This window comes from Passer domesticus, chromosome 15, assembly GCF_036417665.1.
Source record: "Passer domesticus isolate bPasDom1 chromosome 15, bPasDom1.hap1, whole genome shotgun sequence".
Classification (NCBI taxonomy): domain Eukaryota; kingdom Metazoa; phylum Chordata; class Aves; order Passeriformes; family Passeridae; genus Passer; species Passer domesticus.
The window spans coordinates 5,706,480-5,718,402 of NC_087488.1; the positions used below are offsets into that span (position 1 = coordinate 5,706,480).

Here is an 11,923-nt window from a genome sequence, read left to right on the forward strand (position 1 = left end):
GACTAAACTCCCTAAACAAGTGAAGAGCTGTGCTTCAGCTGATCTCACAGCGGTACTGGAATACGGACATCTCGACTGAGGAAGAAACGCAGCGGTTTTCCCACTTTGTTTTCAAGCCGTTTGTAGATTTTGCATGGCATTACAGACGAACCGAGAGAGGGCAGGGATGCTAGAATCACTTAACAAGCGAACACGCGAGTAGGAAAGGCGTGTGTAACTCCGAGCAAGTCCCGCGGGTGCCCCAGCGCAAGCCCGGCGCTGCCTTTGCCGCCTCCCCGGCAGGCTCTGAGCGGGGTTTGGAGCCGGGCAGCTCTCACACACACCCACGGGCCAGCCCCGAGCACCGCGGGCACCGCACGGCCCGCAGCGACCGCGGGCCCGGGCAGCGGCGTCAGCGGAAGGAGCCGGGAGGAGCCACACCGGGAGGAGGGACACCGGCAGGGCCGGAGCGGCCGGGAGAGGCGGGACCCGAGCCGGGAACAGCGGGAGAGGTGGGATCTGAGCGGGAAAAAGGGGGAGAGGTGGGATCCGAGCCGGGGAAGGGGGGAGAGCCGCCGGGGGGACGCGGGACCTGAGCGGGGAGAAGCGGGACGGGCATGGGTCCGGCCGGGAAGACGCGGATCCTATCGGGGGACGTGGGTCCTGCCGGGGGACGCGGGACAAGCGTGTCTCACCGTGGGGACACGGGACAGGCAGTGCCCGGAGGGATGCGGGACAGGCGGGTCCCACCATGGGATCAGGAGGGTCCCACCATGAGGACAGGCGGGTCCCACCATGGGGACAGGAGGGTCCCACCATGAGGACAGGCGGGTGTCCACCCCGCGCTCCCGCGGCCGCACTGAGCCCCGCGGAGCCCGGCCCGGCCTTGCTGAGCCCGCTGAGCCCGGCCCGGCCCCTCTGGGCCCCGCGGAGCCTGCCCCAGCCGCGCCGAGCCCCGTGAGGCTCCGGCGGGCCCCGCGGCCCTCCCACAGCGCCGGGCACTGCCGGCAGGGCTCCGCTGGCTCCCGCGCCCAGCCCCGCCGGGACAGGGCGGGTTTGGAGCGGGCAGAGCTCACAGACTGCCCAGCCACAGATGCAGACTGCCTCTGCAGCATGGAGTGTTGTGAGTGTGGATGGGTGTGATGGTCCGGCAGGCTACTGAGTTACCGCGGGTCTGGAGCGTCTCTCTTAGGAGGAAAGGCTGAAGTTGAGGAGAGATTACTGAGGGGGGCCTTTTTAATGTGTGTAAACATCAAAGGGAGGGCTCAGAGCCGGGGCCGGGCTCTGCTCCCTGGGGCCCAGCAGTGGGGCAGGAGCAAAGGGCAGGAGTTGGTGCCCAGGAAGCTCCACCTGAACGTGAAAAAGAACTTCCCTGTGAGACACCGAGCCCTGGGACAGATTGCCCACAGAGAGTGTGGAGTCTCCCTCGCTGGAGACACTCCAGAACCATCTGGAGACGATGCTGTGCTCCAGAATGACCTGCCTGAGCAGGGAGGTGGGAGCAGATGAGCCACTGTGGTCCCTTCCAGCCTTCTGAACCATTCAGTGATCTTGTTCAAGCACAACTGCACAATAGCAAATTTAGCATAATCATTCAAGACGTTAATGCCAACATAAGTGGCCTTATTCCCTTTGAAGACCTTGATTAGGCATTGTAATTCTGTGCAGTCATGGTAACATTTGGTTTTTTTCAGGGGAGGTTGTTTGTAACACAAGCAAATGAGAAGCTCTTCCTAAAATACACAGTGGCTGCCACTGAACTACTTAACAGTTATGTATTTGAGGATTCTGTAAAAGAGAGCCTTGGAGCATTGCTACTTTATTGAACAGTGTCATCTGACTTTTGTCTTCTGAAATGCTGCTGAAGCAATGTTCAGACAGTGTCCGGCTACCACCAAAAGCTGCCTGTGTTTGCTTTTAGGTTGAATGCCCTGATGTTGTCTTGGAGCGTGGTGGAGCTTGCACAACCTTCTCAGAAATGATATCCTGAGTTTCCCTTGGTGAGCAGAACTGTTACTGGACGCCTGTAAATGGGAGAGAATGGAATCCCTCTGTGGCAGCATCAGGGGCTGTTTGAGCACTGCAGGTGTTCCTCTCACCAGCACCCCGTGGTAGATTTAGCAGAGAAGGAGATGGATAACCCCACGTTCAGAAGTGACACTGTGCTGTCTGATGTCCACTTGCACTGCCCAAGCAAAAGACACCTCATGGTACGACTGAATGCAGTTGGACAGCCAGGTAATGGATGCTGCCTGATGGAGCTGTGTTTTAACTGTACTCAGATCTTTGGGAGGCTGAATCCTCCTCTAAGTGGTTGATATTAATGGTTACATATTTTATCCCAGTTATAAGCAGCATCACCTCCTACTCAGACTTTAGGAAGAGGGCTAGCTGTGTTCTCCTCGTGAAATTAACTCCAGCAATGAAATCTTGTAGACAGCTTGTCCTAAAAATTAAACAAAAGTAACAAAAAGTAACCAAATTTACTCACTTGCAGGTTTAATTTAAGGGTTCATTGAGCAATATTGTCAATACAGCACATTGGGAATCATGATTTAAAATAAGGTTGAGATGTTTCCTACACACAAAAGGTGAGAACTCAGGGGTTTTAAATAGTGTAACTTAAGTTTAAAATATGAACTTCAGCAATTAATTTATCAAGTTTAATTAAATGTTTATGTGATTATTTACCATATATTCCAGAGGAGCATAACAGCTTTCTTTCTTTGGGCTATGTGGTGGGGTTTCTTTGGTTTTGGTTCTTTTCTGTTGGTAGAGTTGATTTTTCTTTTTTTTTTTTTTTTTTTTGTGGCGGGGGGTGTTTGCTTCAAAAAAAAATGTCAACAAGAAAACTCAATACAGCAATGGCTTTAACTGACACAGAATTTGAAGAGTCAAGGCTATAGAGGAAATGAGTTGGCAAATGCCCCTGGCTGATTGCCAGCTTGTAGGTTGCTATAAAGTTGTCAAGGGAACTAACCTTGAGGCTGCCGGCAAAATGTTCTGTACAAAAGTCCTGCTGTGACAGAAGTGTTAATTGTTTTTTCAAATCCACTCGTGACATCAAAAAAGTAACTTCTGCAGCTGCTCTGCTGTATGACAATGTGAAAATTTATCAAAGTAGGCCTGACAAGGAAATGAATAATAATTTTGACCCTGTTCAGGTCAAAACGCAGGTAATTAATGCTGTGGTGGGTCTTCATGCTGTTTGATATGTGCTTTCTGTGATTGTGACTGGTGCAAAGAACCTTTCAGCAGAAGGAAGTGCAGTGTGTTCTGCCTACTTCAGTGAGCTCTGCCTGGGACACTCCTCTGGCTATTGAGACAAGAATTGCATTGTAGCATGACAGCCTTCAATGCCATAACAATCTACCAGGGCCACTTTGCTGTGTTTTGGGGAAGTTTATGGGGATTTAGTCTCTTCCCCTTTGACTCAGTTTGACTTTCCACCTTTTGAATGCTGTAGGAGTGCAGAGGATCAGAATGGACTTGGAGAACAAAGCATGTCATTCACTGATGGCATCCTCTGTTCCAATTAGTTTCATTTGGTCATCATGTAAACAGTGGAGACTTTAAAATTTTCTCATGCTAGGACAAGCATTGAGGATTTTTTTAGATCTAGCTAAAAATGGTCTCACTAGAGAGGAACCTCTGTCAGATTTCAGTGGACTACCTTGGAACATCTAGTCTACTAAAGAAACTGGAATAAAACTCCATAAATTGTGAAATTGTTGAAAGCAGTGGTGGCAAGCACTTTATCTCTTCCTTTTCTTTGGGAATAAACATAGATGGAAGGACTGTGGAATGTCTGTTCTTCCTTGTGTGTGGTATTCAGGCAGTACAGATTCTTGTAATTAAAATTGCAAGGTCCACATTTTAATAACTTAAAATTTTAATAGATGCTGATGTCACTGAGTGATTGTTGTAAAAGATTTTTAATTAATTGGTCATTAAGAATAGCTTCAGTCGTTTAATCTCTTTGCATAATCAGTTTGAACACTTAAAAAAATTACAGAAGTGTCAGCTTTGCCTCCTGTGCACTTATTTCTGTTCTTATATACTGAGCCAATTTCAAGGCTTGAAGTTGCTTGAACTCCTAAAGACTTTCAAAGCAACAAACAAAAATTCAACTTGCATTTTACTGGAACATGCTTCTTTCTTGCAAGATAGGAATCTTAACCAAAATAAACAAATTCTAACTTGTATTAATTCTGCTTTCAACTTAGTTTGAACTTCTGTGAACAGAACTTTTGGAGGGTGTAAGAAAGCATCCCCTCTGCCAAGAGTTAAAATAAATGTGACTAAATCAGACGAACGTGCCCGTTGTGGCTGTGCAGATGCTGAGTCAGCCAGTGGACTGTGAAAGTGCTTTGTTAGTTTCTGCTGCCAGAATTTAGTAACAGAAGTATTTCTTCATAGCAAATAAAACTGTGTCTCAAGTTACTTGTATCATGTTTTACTCTATAGATTTTTCATACATATAATGAATACCAAAATCTCATGCATGTGGAAGTTGTGCACAGGTTCTGCCTCATCTGGTGTTTGACCTTTCCCCCCACACTGTGTTCTTACAGTATTCCTGTCATATTTCAAACTCCTTTGGAGCACAGAAGATTTGGCATCTGGGAAACACGTGAGAGAAATTACCACAGGAAGAGAACACCAGAGCAGAAGTGGAGATGAACTGTGTGACAAGGACAGGAGTAACGTGAAAGAAGAAGGAGAATTAAATAGTGAAGGAGTAGAAGCTCTGCTAGATGATGATGGAGACTTGGAAGTGGTCAGAAGACCTCGAAGTGCCTCTGATTTGCAAGCAGAGGATCTTTTGAGGGATATAGTGTGCCCTGTAATTCTGATGAAAGGGAAAGAAGATGCTTTTGAAGATGAAGAGCAGGAGTGCACTTGCAGTGATGTTGTTAAAATAGGTAAATAATAAGTTTTCAGTCAGGGAGAAATGTGGCAGATACATTTCAGTAAAACAAAAGAAAAATAGGTTTGCTTTCAAAATGGAACAGCAGTTTGTTAAGTGAAAGAAAATAATGATCACAATACTGTGATATTGCAAATAAAAATTTACATTTTTTCTCTGGAAGTGATTTGGGCAGTTGTATACCACAGAGAACTCAGTGTTCCTTAGTTAGAGTGGGTGTTTGGCATTAGCCAGCATTCAATAGAATGAAGAGTGTTTAGTTCTATATTTGAAAGGGAAGCAAAGCCTTAGTTTCAAAGCTGCCACTATGGAACTTGATTTGAGCAATTTTGAGATAATTGTTTTCTGTTCTCTCTCATTTCCACAGAGCACACCATGGCAACCCCCTTGGAAGACGTTGGTAAACAAGTACGTGTTCTGCCTTGTAGTATCTTGATTTTCATGGAATGTGCTTCAGAGCTGATTCAGTTTTAAGTGCTTCCCTTGTCCCCAGGTCTGGCGTGCTGCCTTCCTTCTGGCTGATTACATTCTCTTTCAAAGGGACACGTTCAGGGGTTGCTCTGTGCTGGAGCTTGGAGGTGGCACTGGAATTACCAGCATTATCATGGGAACAGCTGCCAAGAGAGTTTATTGCACAGGTAAGGCAGTGGCAGTTTTTTCAGTTAAATATTTTCATGAAACTTTACAAAGTCATGCTTTCATCCTGGTATTTTCAGACTCATCTGTTCAGTTATAGTTAATAATTTTTATTAATGCATATCAATTTGTGTTATTTACTGAAAAATAACAGGAACTTTCTCAAGGGGCTGAGAGAGCTCAAGAGATTAAAAGCAAGATATATTGCAGTGAAGTCAAGATAGTGTGTTCAGATTAAAATAGGTAGTGTAGGAATCTATCTTCTTTCTTCAAGGGTTGCTCAGAGAACTGAAAGAGAAAAGGAAGAAGGATACTAGGGGAGCAATCATCAGTGGACTGAGTTGCTTTGAATTCTCCTTTATCTCATGAGCTTGAGAGAAACTTTGAGTATTAGTCTGAGAGGCATACATGGCCCATACAAAATATTCTTGGTTTTAATATCATTATCACTTCTTTTCCAGATGTTGGTGAAGATCTCCTGGCCATGTGTGAGCAAAATGTTGCATTAAACAAGCACCTGATGGAGCCAGGAGGTAGGTGCTGTATGGTCAGATTTTGACTCTCTGCTTTAGCCCAGGTGCTGTCTGAAAGGCCATTTGTGACTGATGTAATCTTTGTTCACTCTCAGGAGGGGAAATTAAAGTGAAAGAACTGGATTGGCTGAAAGATGAATTCTGCACTGGTAGGTGCCTATAATGGCTTCTTTTAGATTGGGTTGGTGTTTGGTGTTACATATTCAAAAGCCTCTCTTGGGCCTCAAAGAAAATTCTGGTTAATGACAATATTTGATACTGCCAGTTGAAAAGGTTTTGTGTTTATTAGACTTTCAAATAAAGATTCTTTTAATGAAGAATAAATTTTTTAAAGCATGATAAAAAGGAAGATTAATCAAAACTTATGTAAGGATATAGCTGGGGTTTTGTTTAAAGGTGTGCTTGCTTTAATGTTTTTAAACCTGTGATCTTGCCACAGGATTGTAAATTCTGAAGTGGAAGAAAGCTTTTGCTTGTCAGTCAGCCTTGGGAGGGTTGGACATAACACAAAGAAAGCAGAGGACTGAGACAACTTCAGAAAATGAACAGGGAAAGTTTTGATTTCCCTTGAGTGGTGTGCTCTGTTTATGGAGCAGCAGCTGCCCACAGGAGCTAGGAAGTTCCTTTTCTCCAGTCATTTGAGACATTTAATCATGTACACCCAATCCATATTCTTTCTTCCAGATCCTGAAGCTCCTTATAGCTGGTCTGAAGAAGAGATTGCTGATTTGCTTGATCACTGTTCTGTGATAATGGCAGCTGATGGTAGGGAAATACAAACAGTAAGCTTTTAAATCAAACACTCAAGCATTGTGAGTAATAATTTAAACATACCTAGTTTGCTTTTAAAATCTCATAGGTCAGATCCTTACCTAATTTGCCAAAGCTCTGCCTTAAGTGTTCCTGCCTGTATTTTTTTTTCTTTTCTAAACAATTATATTTACATTCTGAATTAGCAATTATGAGAACAGATGTTGCAAGCTGTAGCTCTTCCTTTTCTTTGGTGTGTCCTGCTTTCAAAGGAGATCTGGTTATAATGGTAAATTAATTATAGCCTGATGTGGGAATATAGCCTGTAAGGAAAGAGGCTCTCTACTCTCTAATATCCTGGTTTTTTTAGCTTTGTAGTAAGGTTATTTCCAGGCTGAGAGAATTCTTGTCAAAGCTTGTAAATTGTCTGACAAATGATTCCCATTCTGATGAGAGAAAGCTTAAAGAAAGCCTGGCATAAATAGCAGCTGTGAATACTCTTACAAGGTCAGCAGTTGCCATTAAAAATGTACTTTGCACTTAGATAAAAGAGTGACTCGTTTGGTTTGAGTAATCAAAACTAAGGCCTGTTGCTGTTTCATAATGGACACTTCAGTAAATTCTATCCTTAATTATACATGTGCTCCTAATCTTGTTTTTAACAGTGTTCTATGATGATGACCTGACAGATGCCTTGTTCAGAACTCTGTATAGAATCACACACAACTTGAGAAATTCTTGCACCATTTACTTAGCACTGGAAAAGAGGTGAGTATTACCAAGAACTTAATATAAAAAGCACTAAAACTTTGTGTGTTTTAATTGAAAGTTGGCTTCTGATTTTCATTGTATCAGATGATCACAGGCTGCAGTATATGCTCAGGATAAGCTCTTTTTTTTTTTTTTACTACATGCTTAATTTTTATCAGTTCAGGATTTGAGTTTAACAGGAGTTTGCCTTTTGTTGTCCTACCTTTGCCTCACCTGAGATACCCTCTGTGCAAACAAGGATAAATAGGTGGCTAGATTGATATAATGCCTGATAACATTGGCTGTATATTTTTGAGGTCACAGAATGGAATTGAGTGGTTTAGAATTAGGGTATTTATTTCTTAGCTTGAGCAACTCCAGACCAGTTTCTCTTGTTTGCTTTTAAGGAATCAATGAATGTTTCTAAGTAATTGTGTGTTGGAGTGCATTCATAAGCTGATACACAAATAGGCTTTGCTTAAATCTCTAGAGATATGTAAGCAATAACTCTTCCTGTGGTTTGCTGCCAGGTGCTTGTCCAGGAAGCCAAGCCAATGATTCTGTTGTGGCAAAGTGCCCTAAGATCAATGAAAAGGTTCATCCAAGAGTTATTGTGTACTGATGCTGATATAACATCTTTTCTGCTTTTCAGGAATGGGGGGTGTACATTTTTTTGGCTGCTGAAGGGAGTTAATTATGCTGAGAAGATTCATTTTTTTTTCATTAGCTGAGGGAAGTTACACACCTATATAAGAGACCAGTATAGGAGAGATGTTCTAAATGAATTACTCTTTTGCCAGGCTGAACTTCACTTTAAGACATATGGATATTACATGTGAAGCATACAGTCACTTTAGAAATACTCTAAATGATCTAGAGAACCTCCAAGATGGAAAAATGAAATATACAGTGGAGCCCATTAAGCTTGATTTCTGCCAGTTCCTCGTTTATGAACGGATTGAGCAGTTGGTAAGTGGCATTCATGAAAATAAATGTAATGTGTCAGGCTAATCATCTCAAATTAGTTATCAGCTGTTTATGGAACATGAAGGAAGAACAGGAGAATAAGCATTATCTTTCATTTCCACTTAGTTTTTTTGATTTAAAATGATCCTTGTTTGTGCTTACATAATCTGTACTAGATTGACATGTCCTGGCTTTGGCTGGGACAGAATTGATTTTCTAACAGCAGTAGAGTGGCTGAGATTGCCCTCAGTTCCTCAAAGGATAAGAGACCTTTACTTTGTAAAATGCCATTTTTTGTGACTGAACTGGAAAATGGGACCAATAGCTCTTCTCATTTATTTTCTTGTAGAAGAGCTTTCATTTTGCACTTTCAGCAATTCCTTTCCCAGTTCAGAGTTTAGGACATAATGTTCTAATATCTATGAAGAAGTCAATTAGCTGTAAACTTCTGTTATTGAGAAACATGTCAGATATGATATTTCTGGTTATCTAATTACCTCTCAAGCACTTACAGTTATCTTTCTCCATTTTTTTCCAAATTATCTGCTCTTAGGAATATTATGCAGGGTGACTAACAGCTAACAGGCTCCTAGAACAATCAGTCTAATTAATCTTTTTAGAGGAGATGCAAATCTTGCACTGGATTGCAAATCTGGTACCAAGAAATTGTGTTGTTGTAGTGACCATATTGTGTGTATGCATAGTGAGATGACAGGGGCCACAGTTACTTCATGAGATTGATTTATTTTACTTAATGCTGATACCTTCAGGCATAAAACGTGTGTAAAACTTGTTTAAAATTTTTAAAAGTACACAGAAGTAACCTGGATAATAGATAAATATGTAAACTCATTCCCTGGCTGCTTTGAGGAAAGCTGCTGACCCTTGAAATCTATGCATTTTTAAAATGCTTATGTTTTTATTTATCATTAGGTCTATTGCCACAATTCAACAATGACACGGTGAAGAGTATGTGATAGTCTGCTTAATTATCCTCTGGGGAGCAGACAAAGCATATGTAAATATATTCTAAAGAAATGAAGTGATTAAGAATTTTTCATCCTTGTTGTCTTGTAGGATTGAGAAGGGGGTTTGTGTTTATATAAGCCATGCATTTGTTAGACTTTGATTCCCTAGTAAATTATTTCTTCAGTTGTTTTGTTGTTTTGTTTTTTACCAGCATTATTGAAACCATTTGTCAACACAGGCTAAGAAAAAGAGCAGGATTATCAGTCAAAATACTTAGGATTAGCAGGATTATCAATCATCATCATGCAGATCAGTGAAATGACAGAATAACAGAACATTCTGAGTTGGAAGGGGCCCACAAGGACAATTGAATCCAACTCTTAAATGAATGGCCTGATACAGGAATCCAACCCACAACCTTGGCATTATTAGCACCATGCTCTGGCCAACTGAGCTAATTTAAAACTATTTTAAAACAAACCACTTTATACTAAACATACATTATTTTTTTTAATCACACTACAAGAATGAAGCAATCAGCTATAGTGCTCTGTTTCAAATAATTGTTCCAGGAAATTACAGACATGGGTTTGGTATCCATCCACAGATGGATACTATCTATAAATGGAGGTATAGGGTGTGTCTTAAGACTTGTCTTACAGTGAGCATGTGGAATTTGTTCTTATTGCAGCCCACTGGTGTGAGAAAATAGCTGTATGTTTTTTTTTCTGCTCCTACAGGAATTGTGGAAGATCATGGCTAACCACCTAACATGACAGACCCACGAGGGAAGAGAAGATCTTTACCTAAGGAGAAGGGCTGTTTTGATGTTCTGTTAAGATAAGGATTTTCATCCCAAGAAAAGCATCTTCCCAGTGGAATTGTGTTCTCAGAAAGTATTGCAATGCAGTTTTGCTTTACTTTTTTGGGTTTGGCACTTCATTTCTTGGACTTGTGCACTTGGACATGATTTCTTTGATGTTTCCAAGTACCTGCTGGATGCCAGGCAGTGGCAGTGACTTGCTTTTTGGGATGATGACTTCACTCTTAGAGTTTGGCAAAGAAGAAGAAGAGGTTTGGAAGAACCTTTCCCATGTGGCTGATTTGCAGATATTGTGCATTTCCCTTTTTAGTTTACACAACAAGAACACTGTTCTCAGTCTTATCCCAGTTCCACACATTATTTATATTTATGGACATTTGGGAAACAATGTTCTGGACAAGACTTGTTTGTCATGACTGAAATTTTCTTTAAGAAATTTGTTTATGAAACTTGGCCCTTAATTCTCAGTTTGTCCTATATAAATCACTCTAGGGCCACTGTCTGACTTGAAAGGAAACAAGATGCATTTTGTTTGAGCCTCTAAAAATACTCCACAGAGATTTTGGAGTACAGGAAGTCAACCCTTTATTGTCCTGCAGGAATTTTAAGCTATTCTGTCCTGGGCAGGTTGAGGGTGAGAAGGTACCACATGAAGGGAGGTGTTACAGCTCTTGAAATACTCAGAGTTCTACACTCAGCATATACATGTGAGGCTGGGGGTAGGGAACTGGCCAAGAATATCTTGCCCAAACAAAAGTGAGCCTCTAATATCTTTCTTCTGGATTAAAATAAAACATATTTATTAAATCTCTCCTGTGTTATTAATGAATACAAAAATCTGCTTGCACTTTTATAAATGTTATGTGCACTGTTGTTTTTATATCACTTTGCCATATGTATACTCTCATGGGGATCCTTGTGCCCACTGCATTCCTCAGCACCAGGAGAGTTCAGTGATGGAGCTCTTCCAGCCTGGGACTTGTGGGAGTGTGCAAGAGGTTCATTAGAAGCATCTCATGGACTTCTTGAAAGCCTGTTTCACATTGGTGTAGGTCAGTTATTTCATAACCTGCTTATGTGTCTGAAGACCTATTTTTTGTGTTCTTTAATAGGATGAAAGGTTATTAGATGATGATGGCCATTCCCTGTGAGTACAAGTAAAAATTACATTATGTTAGCACATATCTGCCTAGATTAATACAAAACTTCTCTCTCAGAACCCTCATTTGAACTTCAAAGATAAAAAACTGTGTTTTAATCCAAAGATTCCCAAACTAATGTTTGTTGGTTTGTTATGTAATGTTATTAACTTTGGTAGATTCAACTGTTTTTGAATGTAACTGCTTATTTCAGTAGTGATTTTTTTGAAGGCTGTACAAGAATGTACAAGGTTGATGTGAAACAGTGTTAGCAGTTAGGGAATCCTGTGGCTTTTTCTCACACAGGATTTCTCAAAGTCTTTGGAATTATCAACAGAAACTCACCTGCAAGTCCTTCATTCCTGTGAAGGAAGAGAAAGTAGGCACTTAATTTAAAACCTATGAATATTTCTGCTCGGCTGGGGAGATTAAATTTTTATTTGGAAAA

At 41.5% G+C, this 11,923-nt stretch overlaps 1 protein-coding gene across 3 annotated transcripts; it reads left to right on the forward strand.

Annotated features, from left to right (window-relative positions):
• Positions 1-230: 230 nt before the first annotated feature.
• METTL22 (methyltransferase 22, Kin17 lysine) lies at positions 231-11,143 on the forward strand. Of its 3 annotated transcripts, XM_064390126.1 has the most exons (11): positions 246-491; positions 1,901-2,217; positions 4,554-4,904; positions 5,277-5,317; positions 5,403-5,547; positions 6,007-6,078; positions 6,174-6,227; positions 6,763-6,843; positions 7,494-7,596; positions 8,379-8,547; positions 10,254-11,143. In XM_064390126.1, exons 2-11 carry the CDS (start codon positions 2,010-2,012, stop codon positions 10,287-10,289), a joined length of 1,260 nt encoding a protein of 419 aa, XP_064246196.1. In that variant the 5' UTR covers positions 246-491; positions 1,901-2,009; the 3' UTR covers positions 10,290-11,143. The 3 variants fall into 3 exon arrangements, with proteins under 3 accessions (XP_064246197.1, XP_064246196.1, XP_064246198.1); XM_064390128.1 differs by lacking the exon at positions 246-491 and having other exon boundaries at positions 2,022-2,217; XM_064390127.1 differs by lacking the exons at positions 8,379-8,547; positions 10,254-11,143 and having other exon boundaries at positions 231-491; positions 6,763-6,890.
• The last annotated feature ends 780 nt before the right edge of the window (positions 11,144-11,923 follow it).